Source organism: Fusarium graminearum, chromosome 1 (genome assembly GCF_000240135.3).
Source record: "Fusarium graminearum PH-1 chromosome 1, whole genome shotgun sequence".
Classification (NCBI taxonomy): domain Eukaryota; kingdom Fungi; phylum Ascomycota; class Sordariomycetes; order Hypocreales; family Nectriaceae; genus Fusarium; species Fusarium graminearum.
This window is the reverse complement of record NC_026474.1, coordinates 2595600-2616764: the sequence shown is the minus strand read 5'-3', so window position 1 is coordinate 2616764 and position 21165 is coordinate 2595600. Positions and strand designations below refer to the sequence as shown.

The window sequence follows — 21165 nt, the reverse complement described above, 5'->3', positions numbered from 1 at the left end:
GTTCTTCTGCTGTGTCAAGGTCGGGCATCGTGTTATTCCCAAACCCACCACTGAGAACGGCGCATTGCAAGGATTGATTGCTTGTCTTACGAGGATCATCAATTAATGAGGTGTTGTGAGACTTCCATGCATCGCGGGGTTGACGGCCACATTTGCTTGCACCTGCCCAGTTGAACTGAACTGAACCCTCCTTCCATATTAACAGGACAAATCATGGTGAAGGCAGGTACCTATTCTTCACACCTTCTTCTCTTATAACCTGACTGCCTCTATCTCCAAATCAATAACTGACATCCTTCACCAGCAGTTGACTCATCCTGATTGTTCTCACAGCACTTTGCGAACAACCTCAGTGAGAGAAGACTCCAACATGGCTCCCCGCACTATTACTCCGGTCAATACGAATTGGCAGTTCAAGCAGGAGAAGGAAGACGACGCCTCTTACTTGCCTGTCGCCCAGTTCCCTACCAACGTTCATCTCGATCTGCTTCACCACAAAAAGATTCCTGATCCGTACATCGGGAAAAATGAGCTGCAAGTTCAGTGGATCGGAGAGACTGTCTGGGTCTACAAGACTACATTTTCTAGCCCCAAGATCGGTGATGGCGAAAAGGCCGTATTGGCCTTTGACGGCCTCGACACTTTTGCTATTGTCAAACTGAATGGCGAGAAGATTCTCGAAACAGAGAACATGTTTGTTCCAGAGCGTGTGGATGTCACGAAGCATCTCAAGAAAGATGGCGAGAATGAGCTTCACATCAGTTTCGACGCTGCCTACCTGAGAGGCTGGAAGTTGACTGAAGAGCATCCTGACCACAAGTACATCGCCTGGAATGGAGACGGCTCGAGATTGCCTGTTCGAAAGGCACAATACCACTGGGTAAGTTACAGTCTTGATCGATACATCAACTTCCACGACTGACCATTCTCAGGGCTGGGACTGGGGCCCTGCCATGCTCACATGCGGTCCCTGGAGACCTGTAAATCTCGAAGTATACGAGTCCCGTATCGTTGATCTCAACTCTGAATCAGAGGTCGAAGAATCGCTCCAAACAGCAAAGGTCATCGTGCATGCCGAAGCCGAGGGGAAAGCAACAAAAGTCCGCTTTGACGTTTCTCTGGATGGAAAGGGGGTCGCATCAGAAACCACACAGGTGAAGGGTGAACATGCAACTACGACGTTCCATATTCAAGACCCAGCCCTGTGGTATCCGATCAGATACGGAAAGCAACCGTTGTACACCATCAAGGCAACTCTTCTCCATGGTGACGACGAAATTGATTCCGTTTCTAAAAGAGTTGGCCTTCGCAAACTCGAGCTTGTTCAGAGAGAGCTTGATGGGCAACCCGGCACCAGCTTCTTTTTCCAAGTCAACAACATCCCCATCTTCTGCGGTGGAAGTAACTGGATCCCAGCAGACAACTTCATCCCTCGGATTTCCAAAGACAGATACCGTGACTGGGTCAAGCTTGTCGCAGAAGGCAACCAGTTTATGCTACGAGTTTGGGGCGGTGGCATCTATGAAGAAGATGTTTTTTACGATGCTTGCGACGAGTTTGGAATTCTTGTATGGCAAGATTTCATGTTCGCTTGTGGAATCTATCCAGCATGGCCTGAGCTGCTCAAATCCATCGACCAAGAGGCCCGAGCGAATATCAAGCGACTGCGACATCATCCATCCATTGTTATTTGGGCCGGAAACAATGAAGATTACCAAGTGCGCGAGTCAGAGAACCTCACTTACGACTTTGATGACCATGACCCTGAGAGCTGGCTGAAGACTGATTTCCCAGCGCGTTACATCTACGAAAAGCTTCTCCCAGAGGCTTGCAGAGACCTCAACTCTAATGCTGTCTATCACATTGCCAGTCCTTGGGGCGGAAAGGTCACCACCGATCCTACTATTGGAGACATCCATCAATGGAATGTTTGGCACGGCTCCCAGCAAAATTACCAAGATTTTGATAAGCTCGTTGGTCGCTTCGTTTCCGAATTTGGCATGGAGGGTTTCCCAAATATCAAGACCATTGATGCATTCCTTCCAAAGGGAAAAGACGACCCTGAGAGGTTTACAAGCTCGTCCACCGTTGACTTCCATAATAAAGCGGATGGCCAACAACGCCGATTGGGCCTATACATGGCAGAGAATTTCCGGTTCGCCATTGATCCTTTGGAGGACTACATTTACTACAGTCAGTTACTGCAAGCTGAGGCTTTGGCCTCGGCTTATAGACTCTGGAAGCGACAGTGGCAGGGCCCTAAGAAAGAGTATTGCAGCGGTGCTTTAGTATGGCAGACCAACGACTGCTGGCCTGTCACCTCGTGGGCTATCTGTGACTACTACCTCCGTCCAAAGCACGCATACTATACCATCAAGCGAGAGATGGCCCCCGTCACTATCGGAATGACGCGCCGAGAACACAAGCACCCCAAGGACAAGTACACTCGAGTTGACGTCGAAACCAAGACTCAAGTTGAGATCTGGGGCAGCAACCTCAACTTGAAAGACGTGACTGTAGACTGCGTAGTCAAGGCTTGGAATGTCGAAACTGGAGAGGAAACTCACTCCCAAACCGTGTCTTCGGAACTCGTTCTCCAAAGCAATCGTTCAACAGAGATCAAGATTTTGGACGTGCCCGTCAAGAAGCCTCACGCTGACCTTGAAGCAAAGACTGTCGTTGGTGCTTACTTGTACCAAGATGGCAAGCAGATTGCGCGATACGTCAACTGGCCCGAGCCGCTCAAGTACCTTCACTTTCAGAAACCCAAGGAACTCAAGGTCAAAATCAATGAAGAAACGAACACCGTTGAGATCAGTGCCGAGGTTCCAATGAAAGGACTGGCCTTGGAATGCGAAGATGACGATGTCAGATTTGATGACAATTTAGTTGACATTGTCCCTGGCGAGGTTGTAAAGATTGGTATCAAAGGAGCGAAGAAGGACACTGTCCTCAAGACACAGTATCTGGGGATGCAGTATGCTTAGATGGAGAGGTAGCATTCTAGTTCCCATTTGGTGGTTTATACAACGTTATAAAAAAATAAAAAATAAAAAATAAAAAAAGCAGTTGCCTTGTATCAAGAGTCACAAAGTAGGGCATAAACGCAACCTTAATCTCGTCTTGAAATCCCGTATTAGGAACGATGTTAATATTTCTGAGTGTATGAAAAGCTCTTCATCGCAGCTCATACGGTGATGGGAGGTTCAAAGCATGGCTTGCTGACACAACACTAGCTCATAAAACGCCCCAGTCGTCTACAACTCATCCAGTGGGAGTCATTGGACATTGGAAGCTGGCGCACGCCACTCCTGTACGAATGTCTATACGTTTTACAGACGCAACACAACTATGTAACACAAGCATTGCAGTGTTAAGCTTGCGATATCGAGCGTCGAAATATCAGGGAAGGGGTTGCTTCGCGTGCCCCCTTGCAATCCCACCTGAGATAAGAGGTACCTATCTGATTGAACAGTAAGCTACAGAGTTTCTTGTGGATCTTTCTTGCAATATGACGTTTCACTCTCCGTATAAAAGAGACACTGTGCCGTCTTGAAGCTCATGTCCAGTCATATCCGTCACCCTGCCTAGAGGTCTGATTAAGGTTATGTCTGACAAAGCCTACATATCCATAGATAGTGCAAGAACCAACAGCCAATATCTGGAGTCGATACTGACACCCTTATCAGCAGGACGTTCCTGAATCTACGATCTGAGCCCAATAGGAGTCGGTACCTTATGCAGATGAGAGGCCGACAGTGTCAGCCAACATCTTGTACTCGGGAGTTGAGATGCAAGACTGGGTACAATTGAGAGCGACGAATGTAACAATGCAAGACTAGTTATCACCTGCCGACAGCTTTAACGATGACTTGCTAGTTTCCTAAGAGTTGAGTTTTGTCGATGCACCGACTGAGAGAAGGGCTTTCATGCACCAAAGCTATGCCCTACCTCTGGCAGCAACCAGATTGAAAGCTAGAGAGAATCACTATTGAAAGGCAACGCGAAGACTGATAGCATGAATGGAAAAATTGTTCGTGGCCAGATATGATAAACCTCTAGGGAGACCTAACCAATTCTTTACCCCTTTCGTCACGGAATGCGGGCTCAATTGGCGAGAACCAAAACTCCTACCACTCTCACGTTAAACCTGATGTAACAAAAAGAATGAGGATGCAAAAAATACATCCTTAGGGGATAAATCTCTGCCCCGTACTGGAATCGAACCAGTGATCTTATCATTACTAGTGATACGCTTTACCACTGAGCCAACGGGGCTTCTTGAGATAGAAACCCTCCTCCTACGCGAGCCCTATAGAGCGATTCGGGAAACCAACGAGCGTTCAGCTCTATCTCGTGGTAGTAAACTCGATAGCCAACTGGATCTCATGGCGAAGGGCCTGGGTTGATGATGTGACATCAAGTTGGTGACTACTGGCTCAAACTATCTCTCGTGACCTTGCGAGAAGAGGAAGGTAATAAATATTGGCCTTCCCACCCTCGTCAAAGGTAGGAAAGGAAGCAAAAGGTGCGAGAAAGAAGCACAGTAGGAAGGAGATGCATGAACACTTACCTGTGGATCACTTCATGAGGGTGTTGACTGAACACCCTTTCGTAGAGGTCGAGAGCAACCTGGAAGCTTTGAGAACCTCGTGCCTGTGTTGATTGGGTACTCTGCCTGCCGTTCACGTCGCGTTCAAGGCACAGATAGGTAATATCCTCGCCGAATATCGCAAAAGTGGCCGAGGGCATACCTCCACTACTATCACAGTATGAGGCCCTTTGTTTCCATGATTTCTTAAGGTGTTGAGGAGGGAACATGTATCCGAGAGCCATGCAGGACTCTGCAATCTGCAATAACCCTATTCGAATTATAGAATTCTGAGCAAGATGGCAACCTTATCGCGACATTGCGGTTGAATACCAGGCTAAAATGACCAGCTAGGAAGGAGCTGAAGCCGTTGACGTTGTATGGACTTTTGTCGTCGAGGCACTGAGCTGCAAGATCTTGGGCAATGGCGAGATGCGTCTGTGCAAAGGCCACAAGGGTCCTCGGTGTATACAGTAGCGACATGGCCCATCGATGATCTCATCCAAAACGAGCGAGGCTTTATATCCAGACCATTCTTATTAAGGCAAATGCTATTTTTTTCGTTGCGTTGTATTGAAGCCACAAGCTGGGTGGTGACTAGTCGATAGTAGGGTAGCAAGGGTGCAGCTTAGTAAATAAAAAAATTGATCGGCAGCATTTGCAAACGACGTAGTGAAACTTCATTGTCAAGCGGCTGTGAGATCAAGCTCAGCTCACGGTGCTGTTCCTGAGCCTTGCTACAACGGCCAGACCAACAACCCCCCATCGAAAGGATTCAAGCGGGCCGTGGTGATCGTGTGGCACGGGCACGGAGAATAGCCTGATGAGTCGGCGAGTCTGGCATTGTAACCGCTGGGAAGCAGCGGCAAAGGCTGGAGGCAAGGGACTGATAATGGCAACCAATTGATGACTAGGTTGAGATGTCTCGAGCGGCCAGGCAGTCAGGGGACGCGGGGGGATATCGGTAGCCTCCAAGCTTGAGACAACGCAAGGATTGGCTCAAGGGCCGCTAGAAGACGAGTCAGCATTCTCGAGAATGGCGTGCGAGCGGTCGCTAAGTGATTCCACGAATAGCCTGGCGTGTGGGATCCTTGGAGTTGGAGTATTGCTTCATTGCGGAAATGTCTTGGCGCTCGATAAGCTGATGCAGCACGTTGTAAAGGGTATTAATGACATCTGGAGATCCTATGTCGAGGACTTTTGTTTAGATAGAATCAGGTGGTGCTGATAAGGATGGATGGGTTGATTGAACGATCAATGGCTGCACCGCATGCACGTCGTTTGAGAGACAAGGGTCATAAGATGCACGAGGCGAGGTGGGGTGCCTGCATTCGATTCTGAGGTTGGCTTCGACGGAAAACAGGTTCGGAAGGATTCATGACGCAGAAAAACAGCGCGCCTACCTTAATATGAAAACCTCAGTGTTTCTGCAAAGGGGGCTGATGGATTGTCTTACGGCAGGTGAGACGGTGGGCGGGTAGGCAATCAGAGTCAGCAAGTACCTGGATCTGAATGAGTTGTAAGTTAGACTTTCGGGGTGCACCTTCTCTCGGCGGCCATTAAACTAAATCTTGGGCTATCCCCAAAAGAACCGGAAAGAGTGGGTGAGTAGCTATTCATCTAACCAGTTAAATTATCGGCAAGAACGCCGCGATCTTGCCCCACTCATCCCCCACCTCTATTCTCTAACCTTGATTATCAACTCCACACGACTTACAAGCATGAGCTCGGATAACGCATACTACGACAAACAAATCTATTGGAATTTAGATTACGGCAGGTTCAATGCAGGGATACTCAGTCTTCTCTAGGGCTTGTTCGCCTATCACTGCCGCGATGTCACCATCAGAGCCTCACTGCATCAGAAAGTCTCAGTTCAGACCATGTCCCACGCCGAGTACACGTCCAGCCCCTCAAAACAAATCACGTTGACCTCCTTCTCATCCCTTGATCGACTCTAAGTGGCAGCAAATTCAGGCTAGTCAAGACAACTCCGAATATGAGTGTCCAATATACAACTTAGCCTTGCCACCTCAGCCTCGGCAGAAACGAGTATCCAAGTCAGTGTCTTATACTGCAAAGCCAGCGGCAACAATGCGCGTCAAGACGGCCATAGTGCCTCGATGAGGAAGTTGGCAGGGTGGTCAATTCTGGAGTTCTTGATCCGGAGGTGGCATGCTTTATTGTGTGAGACCCTTTACGGCTCTTGCTGGATGCCACGGTAGGTTATCAAGATAGTTCGTCTGGCCTAGCATAGACATGCTAGAGTTGCGGGGGAGTAGTGTTACCTTTTTTGGCAGTTCACTAACTTCTCGTAGGCATTTCTAACTGATCCTTCAAGGACTTGATAATCAACTCCCGAGCTGGGGTTTATGCATATTCTACGGACCGATCCACGACTCCGAGTGGCTTTGTTCCTGCCCTTGTCTGTATTCAGAGACACAATGGCATCAATCTACCTTCCATACCGGCCAACTCCACACATCAAGTTTGCCATCCTTGGATATTCGTAGCAGCTGCCAAGGTCAAGTCGTTGGAACTAGGCAACTGGGTAAATGTGCGTTTTGATGAGGGCTTCTAGCGCGTCGTTTACTAGTGCAATGTCGATCATAATTGGCGATAGCGAGAACAGGCCAAGGGGTTATTAGCTGCACCTCCAGCTTTGCAAAGTCACTTGACAGAAGTATATGCATATCGTCCACTCTCTTGCTCTATTTCATCACATGCCACTGGGCCGTGTTGAAGCTTGAGTTGAGCAATGTGTTCAGCACGTTTCCTCGGCGCGACTCTGCTATCCCGGTTCTCTATCATAATGGCAACTGTTATGATCATATGTTCCATTCATGCAGGTTGTTCCTGAGGCCTGGCTTAGGGATCGGCTACTTGCATTTCTCGAGGACTTTTGCAACGTTCGCTATCCTGCGTTGCCTCTTGGGTCCCATGCCGCCTCGATACATCTCATGTCGCCTTCCTTTTTGCGTTGGACCCTGCCCAAGACAACGATAGGACACGGTGTGAAGCATTCACTCTTTCCGCAAAAGGCAATTGACGAATGTTATCCCTTCGATTGTGTCTTGACAAGGCAGCATGTCTGAGAAGAGATGCGACATAGGTCCATGTCTACACCTTGCAATGGATCTCGATGCTAATATCACGAAGGGCGAAGCCGTGCGCCAAGGTGGATCGACATCTATATAAGTCCTCATGATCTCCCTCCTTCAAACGACTATCACTCTCATCATTCTCATCCTCATAAACACTTCAAGACCTACACTCCTATTCGGTTACATCTTCTCACAATGGTTAACTTCAAGAACCTCGCTGTTGCGGCGACCAGCCTCCTTGGCCTCGCCAACGCTGCTCCTACTGCCAAGGTTAACTCTGACGAAGTCATTCCTGGCAAGTACATTGTCACCCTCAAGTCTGACATCGCTGCCTCCAAGATTGAGAGCCATCTCAACTGGGTCGGAGATGTCCACAAGCGTGGACTAAACGAGCGTGCCGAGAAGGGTGTTGAGCGCACCTACAACGGCAAGTATGGCTTCCACGGCTATGCTGGATCTTTTGATAAGGACACCATCAAGGAGATCAAGGAGAACCCTGATGTAAGTAACCCGGCACCTTGGCATCGTGTGCAGTGCTAACATTGACTCAGGTCGCCCTTGTCGAAGAGGACCGCGTCTGGACCATCAACTGGGTCGACGAGCCTGAGAAAGAGTCTCTCTCTAAGCGTGCCGAGACAACCCAGAGTAGCGCTACCTGGGGACTCGGAACGGTCTCTCACCGTTCCAAGGGATCTACCAGCTACATCTACGACACCAATGCTGGTTCAGGCACTTATGCCTACATTGTCGACACTGGTATCATCACCAGCCACAACGAATTCGAGGGTCGTGCTCAGGCTGTCTACACTGCCTTCAGCGGCCAGAACGCTGACACCAACGGTCACGGAACTCACGTTGCTGGCACTATTGCCGGAAAGACATACGGTGTTGCCAAGAAGGCCACCATCCAAGCTGTCAAGGTCTTCCAGGGTAGTTCATCCAGCACCTCCATCATCCTCGCTGGCTTCAACTGGGCTGCAAACGACATCATCTCCAAGGGCCGAACCAAGACCTCAGTCGTCAATATGTCTCTCGGCGGTGGTTACTCTGCTTCCTTCAACAACGCTGTCGAGTCTGCTTCCAGCTCCGGTATTATCTCTGCCATTGCTGCCGGTAACGATGGTGCCAACGCTGCCAACACTTCTCCTGCCTCTGCTCCCAGCGCCATCACTGTCGGTGCCATTGACAGCAACTGGGCCATTGCATCGTACTCCAACTACGGTACCGTTCTCGATATCTTTGCCCCTGGCACCAGCGTTCTCTCCGCCTGGTACACCAGCAACAGTGCCACCAACACCATCAGCGGTACCTCCATGGCTACTCCCCACATTGCCGGACTTGTCCTCTACGGTATTTCTGTCAAGGGTGTTTCTGGTGTCTCTGGTGTTACCAACTGGCTGACCTCTACTGCCACCTCCGGCAAGATCACTGGCAACCTCCGCAGCTCCCCTAACCTGATCGGCAACAACGGCAACAGCCTCCAGTAAGCGGCTGATAGGTTTGCACAAGATATGAAAATATCTTGGAGTGTGGAGAAAGAGGAGGAGGATTGGGACAAGAGTTAGCCTCTTGTGATGATGATGAGAATGAGAATGGGATCGGCGGTTTTCGATTCAACACAACCTTCTTACAAGGGAGACCGTATATACAACCGTACATATTGCGCAATTTGAGATTGACATTCGCTTGGAATATTCTACATGACTGATGCTTTGTGAATGTTTGACGGTAGACATCATAGAATCGTCCAAAACAGCTCAAATTGTTCGTTGAGGCTTTGGCTACTTACCATGTAGTCAACAATTGATAACGAGCTGCTATAAATCCCAATTAACTACCTACTAACTACTGTAGGGTACTCCGTTTGCTAAGCTATTTATATATTCCTAGGCATGAAATGAAATGTCTTGGTGTAAGTTGATGAACCAATAGCGATTCAACAGTGAGTATCGAGGGGCCTGGGCTCCGTGGCCCGCCAACCAGTGGAGCGTTCATTCCGATCAGCTCCACCACGAAAACCCGTCGCGTGAAATTTTCTTTATCGTCAAACTCTCCCACTTTAACATGCAAACAAAGAGTCTCTCAATGAGAGCATTCAAACAACAATGGACGCCATCTTCAAGGGAAGATGTGCTGTTGAAATGTGTTGTTTGAACCTACGGTAGGTACATTTCTTATTCATTCTCATCTCATCCGCAGCGTTCTTCCTTCAGTCACTCTGTTTCCCTACGAGTCCTCCCTAACGGGAGGGTCTTCCCCTGACGACACGTTTTGTGCTGTCTTTGCGAAGTAGTCTGAAGGTGTGATTTAACGGTGGAAGAGAGAAGGATAATGAGGGCTTTTGTTCTCTTTGACCTCTTCTTTTTCTCGTCGTCGCTGCTAGAAAAACAGGGCCATCATAGTCCACGTCCGTTTCATCTTTGCTGCTCACTTTGGTGGGTAACACTGTATCAATTCCTACACGGGCGAGGCTCCAGGAGCACCGACATTTCTTAGTTATATCAATGATTAGACGTTTTACCGTACCTTGAATTTATGTTCGTATCGTTCACTGTCCAACCGTTGCACTGTTTTCGTTCACGTGTGAATTTTATCAAGGTTTCGTCAGAGTGGATTCTTATCCGTGAGATCTCGAAGACGTCATGGTGTGCTGTATCTAGCTACCTGCGGCCCGATCATGAATTCTTGATGATTCCAACAAATACTCTGTACTAGACTACAGAACCCACTGCTCATCTACTAATACTGCTGTCGCTCTTAATAAATAATTGTCATGTTCAAATTAACCAAAGTCCGGTCGTCCCGTGTCTATCGATTCTGCTCATCACCACTGTTACCAATGCGATCTCTCAACAACAACTATGCCACCCAGGCTGAGAAATCACAGTCTACGACAACTAAAAACAAGTCGAATTCCAAATATGAGAATCTTCCCCTTAGCACCAGCGGTCCTATCAACTGTGCGCTCAGCGGTACATCGCTCTTGAACACTCCTTACCTCAATAAAGGATCAGCCTTCCCTCCAGATGAGCGTCGAGCCTTTAATCTCACAGGCTTATTGCCTCAAGGTGTTCAAACACTTGAACAACAGTGCAAGCGTGCCTATGAGCAGTATTCATCTAGGCCTGATGATTTGGCCAAGAACACATTTTTAACTTCACTGAAGGATCAAAATGAAGTTCTCTATTACAAGGCAAGTTACCTCCCTGCGTGCCATGAGGGGATTACTGACTGTCAGATACAGCTGATCCAGACTCATCTTGACGAGATGATGAGTATAGTTTATACGCCAACAGAAGGTGACGCCATTCAGAACTACTCCCGGCTCTTTCGACGCCCAGAAGGTTGCTATCTCAACATTCAAGACCCAGATCATGTAGAGCACAACCTTGCGCAATGGGGTAACCCAGAAGATATCGACTACATTGTAGTATCTGGTCAGTTTCTCACCCCAAATTCAAGATTGTGACACTATACTAATGCATTCATAGACGGAGAAGAAATCCTCGGCATCGGTGACCAAGGCGTCGGTGGCATCCTCATCTCTGTCGCCAAGTTGGTCCTAACAACACTCTGCGCAGGTGTACATCCCAATAGGACGCTTCCCGTAGTCCTGGACTGTGGCACGGACAACAAAGAGCTTCTCGAGGATGAATTATACCTCGGCTTGAAAGAGAAGCGTGTCCGCGGCGAAGAGTACGCCAAGTTCGTAGACACATTTGTTCAGTCCGCCAGGAAGCTTTACCCAAATGCCTATATTCACTTTGAAGACTTTGGCCTTGGCAACGGTAAGCTACACTCGTGTTGAAACCGATATCGTATTTCTGACTTTCATCTAGCGAGAAAAATCCTGGAGCGTTATCGTCCAGACTTTGCTTGCTTTAACGATGATGTCCAAGGAACCGGCTGCGTAACCCTAGCCGCCATCCTTTCCGGTCTTCACGCCAGTGACCAAAAGCTCAAGGACTTGCGCATGGTGGTCTTTGGATCCGGCAGTGCCGGTCTCGGTATCGCAGACCAAGTTCGAGATGCTATCGCGACGGAAGGTAACATGAGCCACGAGGACGCTGCAAATCAGATTTGGTAAGATAAACTACCGAAATCCATATAGACGCCATGAGCTTACCAATTTTTAGGTTGATCGACAAGTCTGGTCTTCTCACCTCCGAGACCGAAGATGTCACCGAGTCCCAGAAGATGTATATCAAAGATGTTTCCGAATGGAAAGACAAAGATGCCGATCTTCTCTCCGTCGTCAAAGAGATTCGTCCGAATGTCCTCGTCGGTACATCGACCAAGGCTGGTGCTTTTACCGAAGACGTCATCCGTGCCATGACCGAGCACCACGAGCGTCCTATTGTCCTCCCTCTATCCAACCCAACCCGTCTTCATGAGGCCAAGCCTGAGGACATATTGAATTGGACCGATGGAAAAGCCCTTGTGGCCACTGGCTCACCCTTCCCAGCCGTCAAGGGTCCTTGGGGAAAGAATGGCGAAGAGATTACTATCAACGTGGGCGAGTGCAATAATTCGGTCGTCTTCCCCGGCATTGGGCTTGGATGCATTCTCTCCCGCGCCAAGCATCTTACCGATCGCATGCTCGTCGCAGCTGTGGAGGGTGTTTCCTCTCTCAGTCCCGTTCTTAAAGATTCGACAGCTCCTCTTCTGCCGGATGTGGGTTCTGTGCGGGATGTAAGCGTCCGCATTGCCCGCAACGTGATACAGGCAGCTGTCAAGGATGGTGAGGCTACACAGGAAGGAATCCCCGAGGATGAGGAAGATCTGGAGGAGTGGATCAAAGAACAGATGTGGGATCCCGAATACCGTCCCCTGAAGCAAGTTGATTTGGAGAGTGCTACAAGAGAGGCCAGAGGCGAACTAAAGAAGGCCGGAACGGTCCATCGAACTGGTCACACATGAGATCTACTATAATGCGATGGTATATTGTGGGTTGGTCAAATATGGTGTAGCACAACGTAGCTAGTCAACTCTCATAACTGTAGCTACATATTAAGGACACTTAATTCGAATTTGATTGTAGCACTGCATGATCAAACAAAAATCCGGTATTCCAATATTCCTAAACCGTTTGAGAGCTCAGGAGGATCACATTTGCCAATCGCAAACCCGAACGCCCAACTTACCTTGTGGCATAATACATTTCATATCTTCATCGCCTTTACATTATTCAAATGACACCTGCTCGGGCGGCTTCTCCAGCGTTGTCTTGCACGAGGTCTTCCATTCTCTTCTTGCCCCTGCCAAGGCCACCCTCGCCAACACCCATACGCCGAGCAACATATCGCTGGGCGACAGTGCCAATGGAAAGGTTAAGAAGCTCCTCAAGCCACTCAGCCACCCATTCTCTGGGGTCAACACCGCCGCTCTCAATGATATCTCGGATCTCGTCTGGGACGTTGGCGTCCGAAGCATCACCGTCCTCGCCAGAGTGAGGGGTGAGAGGAGCTGGGGTGTCAAGCCACTGAACCCAACGGGCAGGGATGGACTGACTGACGGTATAAAATTCAATATCGTGAACAGGGTCCAAGATAAATACGGCGAAGCAGATGAGTTCCTCATCCTCATCATCCTGGTCCTGGACATTGGAAGATTGCTTCTCCTTTTCAGCCGAAGCAGTACGAGCAAACAAAGTTCCGTCGGAATCCACAGCGATTGCCTGGACAGCCAAGAACAAGTCAGATGTTCGAACCGGGTTGGTTTCGCTAACATCTTCTGTGGCCTTGAGCTTGGCTGCCTCTACACCACCGTTGGCGGAAAAGTATTCGTTCGCATGTGATTCGGCGTTGGCGCGGCAAAGCTTGGTGCCTTCTGGCAATCCGTTTATCAAGCCCAGCTCGCGAGCAGTGTCAGTTTGTCTCCACCAGGGTCCGTCGTGCCATCCAGCAGCACTGTCGGTACTTCGTCGAGAGTGGCTTTCCTGGCCACGCTGGATGACCAGAAGATCACCGCCCTCAACCTGTGCCATCACATGGCCAAATACGTTATGAATCAGAGGGTCGAGTGACGGATAGCCGACAAGATCGTGAGAGATATGAATGAGGAGACGCTCATGGGAGCTGATGGGAGGCGCAAGAGTATGGAGGATATTGGTAAAGGTAGGGAGAGCACGATGTCGGAGTTCGTCACCTAGAATTCCAGTTAGTCTTGAAGCCAATCATAATGCCTAAGTTAGGTTTACCGTAGGTTCGCAGAGTGGTAACATCAAGTCCTCTAATTCCTTTGACCTGGTCTGCCCATTTCTTGGCCTCCTCGTTCTGCTGAATCTGGGTGACCGCGGCTTCAGCTTGCTTCATGGCAGCACTGGCCGTGGACAGGATACCACCCCACCATCCTCCACCGGAAGCCTGAGGGGCAGGATCTTGCTGGACAGGTTCGGAGGTTGGCTTCTTTTCAGCCTCGTGGAGCTCCGAGGTCGTAGCGCTCGGTGTGAATGTTGCTTTCAAACTGCGTGCACTATCTGTAGACTTGCGGGGGTCACCGGCGGGAGGTGTGGCTGTGGAACGGCGGGTAGCATCCCTGAGTCGAGGAGTATGAGGTCGTGAAGGCTGCTCCGCCAATTCTGATTCGAGATCGGCTAGAATATCCTGATCGGCAATTGCCTTTGATGCAGCGGAAGTAGGCTTGGATTTGGTGGTCTTCTTGGGTGGCTTCGTGTCGCGGTCAAGGCCAGAGAGGAGCTCGTCAATGTCGACATCGTCGCCAGCAGCGGGCTTGGTCTTTTTCGACGCCATGATTGCAAATCGTATCTTACAATGTACAGGAGCGTTGTGGTTGGGGAATTGGTCAGAGACTATTGAAGGCTTTCGTGGTGATGATTTGTCGAAGGCGGGGGTTGAAAGAAGGTAGGTTGTTTGGCGTAAATGGGTAGATTATGGAGGTGGATTGGAGCTTTGGATGTAGGTCACTTTAGGGTGTCAGAAAAATTGGCTATCAGAAGCACAATGGCCAAAATTAGTAGGCCAGCTTATGCTAGGTACTTAGACTAGACTATTCAGGCTGTTTATTTCTGTACCCTGAGACATGAAGGCCAGCTTTTCTGTTACCCATTAGATACAGGATAGGACAGCTGCAAGGGTCCGGAAAGGCAGGAACATCCAGGGAACACGTGCGTTGCCGAAAGAAATGGATAACCGCAGTTACATCACCAGGACGCGAGCAGCCAGGGTATATTGATTTGATGAATAATATGTTGTACCGGATTGATAATTTTATTAGATATTAATGATATCACTGCGTTCCTTTGAAAAATCCCCTTTTGCAAAAGCATCACGGTGTAATGGCTCATGTGCTGAAACATGTACTTGACGGTTACCCACCAAGATGCCTGATTCTGCGCGTTGCAAGCCTCACCTATAACTCAGCGCAAAGTACTCAGCAAGTACAGTCATTGGCTCACCTGCGACTTACACAGCCAAACAGCCACTAACACGCAGTGATTTACAGCAGACGACACGGTCATGCTCTTTCCCGAGCCGTACTAGCGCTAGGTGAGTCCGCATGATTTTGTAGTATCTGATTGGCCTGGAGGAACCCCGGAGAAGGGGTTGCTGTGGATTAGTACGTACTTGTGGTTTCCCAGGTCCCTGAGCCTTGTGAGAGAGTGGCCTTCAGTGGCCAGGATGCCACTAACAGCAAGGCCCCAGGCGGGTCTTGGTCTAGCCTTGGCTGGCTTATTCGGACCACGACACCTTGAGAAAATCGACGGGCAGAGACCAACATCAGAGCCAAAAGGAGACTGACTGTCTTCATCACTCACCCGCGACTCTGGTCGTATATTGGCACTCTTGGTTGGACCATCGCATCGCCGCTTAATCAAAGGCGTTGAAACTCAAAGTCTTTATAGCTGCAGTATTGTTAGACACCTTTGTCTTTCATTTGACTTTGGCGTCTTGTGCTTTTGCAAGTACCTTATTACCCATTGCCGCCAATTCCCTGTACTTCAAAATTCTTTCTCTGCCCTGGCTTGTTTCTCTTACTCCATCCGACACGCTCATCTCATTCATTCATATCCACGCACTTTGAGCCTCATCCTCCTTAGCCTTTGTCCTCCCATTGCCTTGTCCTCAATTTCAGGCTGCCTTGCTCGTCGTCTTGCCGTCATTTGTTATCCACCCCTACACTGCGCACTAAGGTTACTTGTGTCTGTGGACTCACTCGCATGACGCCTCTCGCGGGCCCGGCTGGTCGCTACACGTCCTTGCTGTAACATCCCAGCCTCACCTCAGAGCCTGTCTTGACTGACAATGGACCGCTCGCGCCGGATGCCTCAACGTCGTCGCCCTTTAGGAGCCTCAGCTTCTCCCACCTCCACTTCAGAGGCTTCTTTTGACTTGAATCCACTCACAAGCCCTGTTGTTGCTCAGACTAATACCACGCCTGCTGGTCGCCGCTCAACCAAACCCCTTCAGCACGCCTTCACTTTCTCACCTCCAGGTAGTAGTCGTAACTCAAATTCCAAGAGGCGATCTACAACTATGGAAAACTTTCCAATTCCAGATGAGGGTGAGCATGGCCCTAAAAAGGGCGGCCACAGTCTCCGTAAGCGTGCCCGTGTGGATTACACCTTTGAGCACATTGACGACGATGTCGTCGTCCCCAACTCTACATCTTCAGCACGCGGCAAGAAACGCAGGTCAGAGATCAATTTTGATACGGATGACTTTTATACCAATGACTCAAAGAGGAGAGGCGCCTCCATGGGCGCTGACACTCCATCAAGCCGTCGGAGGAATCCGACACGAAAACCCAGTGACCTCAAAGTATTTCATCAAGCTGCTTTGCAGGATGACGATAACGAAGTCCAAGACACCATTGAAGTCGGTGCATACTACTCAGATGTTGACGACTCAGAGCTTAGAGAAGGTGCTGCTTCGAACAACTCATCCCCCCAGTCCAAGATGTCGCCGAAAAACTCACCAAGGAAATCACCCCAAAACGAGTCGACCAAAAATGAGCTGCCAGCGCCGCAGTTCCCCAGCAGTCATCAAACTGAACCTTCAACAGAAAACACTGCGCACGCTCCTGAACTGGGTCAAATCCCCTCAGAAAAAGTAAATCCTGTTGTGGAACATATAAGTAACTCTATTGAGGAACCTGTATCTCAGCCTGCAGAGCCGCAAGCCAAAAACTTTCCTAACGTGGAACCTGAGCCGGAAACTTTCAATGATAACCAGCAACAGTCACCAGCTGTAGCAGATACCAACGATGCAACGGCGAAATTGGAAGTGACGGTGCCAAGTACAGAAACTGAGCCGGCTTCCACAGCTGCAACAGCAGTGCCAGCTGCTGTCAGTGTCAAAACAGAGCAGGTAGACCAGCCAGTCTCGCTACCCGTGCCAGTGCCAGTGCCAGCGCCAGCGCCAGCACCGACAATAGCACCACCGCCGATTATTGATGAGAACAATCAGAGTGAATCTATTCATTCACCTATTGTTCTTGCACCCGAACCTGAGCCTGTAAGCGGCATTATTGAGCTTCCCACCACTGCTGAGTCTGTTCCACACAATAATCCTGAGCCTGATTCCTTCACCAACAACACCAATATCGAGGAAGAACCTTCACATCAGCCGACTATTGAACAAATACCTGAATCATCGGATCTATTGTCAAATCAGCACGAAGAAGACAAAATGGACCAGATGGATATAGATCCGGTTCAAGAAGAGCAACATGCTCAAGATGTCGAAATGACTGATGCCGCTGCCAACGAGGCTCGAGATGTTCAGGAAAATGTATCTACACCTCCACCTGAACTTGCACCTGCGCCTGCGCCTACACCTTCGCCTGCACCTTCACCTACATCTGCGCCTACATCAGCACTTGCACCTTTACCTGCCAACTTGCCATCTCCTTTACCATCAAAAAGTATCCCTTCATCACCCCCCAGGTCTCTTGCCGGATTACGGTCACCGTCGCCAGCTCGAGAGCCTGATCAACCAACCCAAGATAATATCGCTCCACCCCAAGATAGTATCGCTCAGCCTCAAGATAATATCGCTCCGCCTGAAGATGATGTCGCTCTGCCGCGAGAGGACACGGCTTCGCCTCAAGAAGTCGTTGTTGATGACATCTCTATGTCCGTGGAGTTGGACAACGACTCAATAGAGGCTGAGTTGAACAATGAAAGTGTCGGGAACAACGAGAATAACAAGGACAATGACGATAATGACGATAATGAGGACAATGAGGACAATGAGGACAATGAGGACAATGAGGACAGTGAGGACAATGAATCTACTAAAGCACCGATCACTACCGACGAGCTCCGGATCCCCGATTCACCTCAGAACCCCATTGTCCAAGAGGAGCCTGCGGCTCTCTCGAGTCCAATCGAACTGAAAGCCCCGACTCCCCCTCCTGCTGAAACTATTGAAACCCCAGCGTCTTCTGCACCTTCCGAACCAAAATCGAGCCCTCAGAAGTCTGTCGCTTCTCGAATTCCTTTGGAACTGATGCCACAGCCAACCCCGGCCGGCCGCTGGTCTCACCTCAAACCTTATGTCGATGGCGAGTTCCTCCTGTACCCGGAAAAGAAGGGTGGGGACGAGGACGGCGCGAATGACGATGCAACCCCAGAAGGAAAGGACACTGATCGAGAAGGTGCTGACATGGAACCCATGGTTGATGATCAAGATGATGCAGGGCTTGAAGCACCCACGCCTGCACTCAACACGCCTACTCGTGGCTCTCCTGTACCGGACTCATTAGACCCAACAGCTCTCAATTCGCCTGCTCCTGCTGGTGATGCTGATGATGATGCTGACACCTCCGAATCTCAAGATCCACTAGAGCGCACTCGATACTATAAATATCGCAAGCTAAGGGATCCTGAAGAGTACATCTCGGCTATCGAGAATTACGAAGATATGTCCACCGAAGACCTTTACGAGCTCCTCGAAGCTATTAATGTCTCCATGGTCCAGTGGCAAGACGAATGGAGTGACCTGGGAGCAATCGTTGACGACTACGAAAATTCTCTTCGCCGACGAGCAGCTGATTCCAAGTATGAAGCCCGCACTCGCAACCTTCACCAGCACGGTGTCAACTATGAGGAGCCTGAATTCGCTGTCAAGGGCTACAAGTCTCGCGACAAGGAAGGTCTGACTGAGACTCGATATCTCCAAGGACAGGATCGCATCATGGCCGCTACGTACGGCTTTGAGTACGATCCTCATCCTTCAAAGATCGGCAAGCAAAATCCCGAGACACAACAGGTCGGGGTCATGACACGCGGTCGATCTTTGCGGAACCAGCCCAGGCAGACTGCAAAGGCTACAGAGACCGATGAGGTTGTCGGCAAACGCCAGCGCAAGCCTGTCCAACTCTTCGATCCTGCAACACAAGATGTCAGCAGGAGCTCGACACCCGTACCCACTACTCGTGGTGGTCGGCGACGCAAGAATGCTAACGCCGAGGACGAGCCACAGACCAACCTCGCGGTCAGCTTCAACAGCGACGTTGTCTCGGATGGAGAGGGCCCCAAGACTAGACGCAAGCGCGGCACTCGTGGCAAGAATGCCGTGCCAGCAGAAGACGCCGCGCCAACCCCAGATGCAGAGGAAGCAGCTCAAGAAGAGCCTGTGAAGCCCACTCGTCGTGGCCGTGCCAGACCTGCTGTCAAGTATGAGGAGGCTGATCCTAACGAATTCGTTGACGACGAGCCACAGGAAGAGGAAGAAGAAGAGGAGGCGGAGGAAGAGGAAGTTGAGGAGGCCGAAGAAGAGAAAGAGGAGAAGCCGCCAGTCAAGCGACATATTGTTACTCTCAAAATCCCTAGTGCTTACTTGGCCGAGTTCACGCCTGAGATGGAGATTGTCGACAATGGTGATTCCCGTCCGACCACTGCCTGCTCCGAGGAATCTTCTCTTACTGCAGAGTCATCTTACTCCTTCCGGCCTAAACGGCAGAGGCATTTCCGTGACAACCCCGATGGAGGTGAAGAGTCAAGCCAAGCACCGCCCAAAAAGAGAATGAAACGAACGAGCGGCGGTACCACTGTCACCGAGACTCCATCTACGGCATCCACACCTGCTCCATCTACTGAGCCGGCACAAGTCCCCAGCAACCGCAAGATTCAGAAGATCAAGGTTGTAAGATCTGGCCAGGATATCAAGAATGGAGGAACACCCCAAGCACAGCCAGCCCTACCACCGCCTCCTCCTCCCCAGTCTGCTACTCCTACTCCTATTCCGGTTGACGACAATGACGATACTCCCAAGGACTACAAGTCGATGACCAAATCGGAAAAGATGTCGGCTTCTATGAAGAGTAAGTTATTCAGTCGGATGTTTTACACTTGCAACAAACTAACGCGATACAGATCGTTGGGCCAACGGAAACATGGCCGGAGCTGTTGAAAAACGTAAGGCGACCCTGGCGGCTAAAAAGGCTGCTCAAGCGGCAGCCGAGCAAAGAACAGGCGTCGTCGCTCCAAAGCCGAAGGGCAAGGCCCCAGTCAAGAGAGAATCTGGTCTTAAGATGCAGATGGTACCAGAACAGCCTCAGATGCCACCGCAGCAGCAACAACCACCACCTCCGCCTCCGCCCATGCTTCACCAGCAACCACCCATGCACCCTCACCAACATCATCACCATCACCAATATCCCGTGCACCATCAGCACTCTCAGCATCACCACCAGCACCCTCCTCACCCAGCTCATATGCAGCAGATGCACCAACCTCATCCTCAGCATCTGCCCCCTCCCCCTCCTCCGCCACACCAGCCTGGAAATCCACCTCCTCCCTTTATGCATAGCCATGGCCAACATCCCAACCACGGACATGGCCATGGTATGCCGGGTATGGGATATCCCTATCAATGATCAGGTTACGGACACTGGTTATAGACGGGTTACCGAAACTGATGTTCACAATTGATGACGGTCGGATCATGTCTACAAAAACTAAAAACACAAGAAACAATAAGCCACTTCTCAAGCATGTTGTCTCCAACACGCTGGCTCGATACCATCACCAAGCATCAAGAGACAAGCACAGTCTCTCAACATACAGCCGCTCTGCATACTATGAATCCAAAGAGGTTGTTTTGGATTCTGCTTTCGTTTTTCTTGTACACTAGATGCGAAAGATGTTCCTTTCGTTGTCTTTTTTTCTTTCTTATTCGATTGTTTTTTCTGCTTCTTTTTCTAATGTTGTTCACTGCATCCGCGGGAGGGAGGTAGGGAGGCTTTGCATAATCTTTCGGCATCATACGGCGACTGCCTTAACTTGGGAGGCTTAGCGTTGAGAAGGTAAAAAAAGGAGTGGCAAGCGTAGTAGTAAATGCCTAAAAGAAACTTAATGTTCAACTTATATACACTAAATCGGTTCCGTTTTTTGTGAATGCATGTCTTGTAATTTGGTATAAGACTGTAACTGTATTGCTATGGACAAGGACAGCCCAATAGCTACAACCCAGACAATTGGCCAGTGACACATGGATATTCCAG

At 49.8% G+C, this 21165-nt stretch overlaps 5 protein-coding genes and 1 non-coding gene across 6 annotated transcripts; 4 read left to right on the top strand and 2 right to left on the bottom strand.

Annotated features, from left to right (window-relative positions):
• Positions 1-370: 370 nt before the first annotated feature.
• Positions 371-2987, top strand: FGSG_00807 (uncharacterized protein; the record flags this gene model as incomplete). Its single annotated transcript, XM_011318218.1, has 2 exons — positions 371-880; positions 933-2987. The coding sequence occupies 2 exons, from the start codon at positions 371-373 to the stop codon at positions 2985-2987; spliced, it is 2565 nt and encodes an 854-aa protein (XP_011316520.1).
• Positions 2988-4206: 1219 nt separating this feature from the next.
• On the bottom strand, positions 4207-4278 carry FGSG_20512. The gene has a single exon. It is a non-coding gene; the product is annotated as a tRNA-Thr (tRNA).
• A 3552-nt stretch (positions 4279-7830) lies between these two features.
• Positions 7831-9250, top strand: FGSG_00806 (alkaline proteinase precursor). The gene is made up of 2 exons (XM_011318217.1): positions 7831-8196; positions 8247-9250. Exons 1-2 carry the CDS (start codon positions 7891-7893, stop codon positions 9180-9182), a joined length of 1242 nt encoding a protein of 413 aa, XP_011316519.1. The 5' UTR covers positions 7831-7890; the 3' UTR covers positions 9183-9250.
• Positions 9251-10536: 1286 nt separating this feature from the next.
• Positions 10537-13676, top strand: FGSG_00805 (uncharacterized protein). The gene is made up of 5 exons (XM_011318216.1): positions 10537-10888; positions 10940-11132; positions 11187-11483; positions 11535-11778; positions 11832-13676. The coding sequence occupies exons 2-5, from the start codon at positions 10964-10966 to the stop codon at positions 12613-12615; spliced, it is 1494 nt and encodes a 497-aa protein (XP_011316518.1). The 5' UTR covers positions 10537-10888; positions 10940-10963; the 3' UTR covers positions 12616-13676.
• Positions 12884-14579, bottom strand: FGSG_00804 (uncharacterized protein; the record flags this gene model as incomplete). Its single annotated transcript, XM_011318215.1, has 2 exons — positions 13895-14579; positions 12884-13842 (listed from the first exon to the last, which is right to left on the bottom strand). Exons 1-2 carry the CDS (start codon positions 14445-14447, stop codon positions 12884-12886), a joined length of 1512 nt encoding a protein of 503 aa, XP_011316517.1. The 5' UTR covers positions 14448-14579.
• A 3210-nt stretch (positions 14580-17789) lies between these two features.
• FGSG_00803 (uncharacterized protein) lies at positions 17790-20538 on the top strand (the record flags this gene model as incomplete). The annotated part of the gene is made up of 2 exons (XM_011318214.1): positions 17790-19983; positions 20036-20538. 2 exons carry the CDS (start codon positions 17790-17792, stop codon positions 20536-20538), a joined length of 2697 nt encoding a protein of 898 aa, XP_011316516.1.
• Positions 20539-21165: the final 627 nt, after the last annotated feature.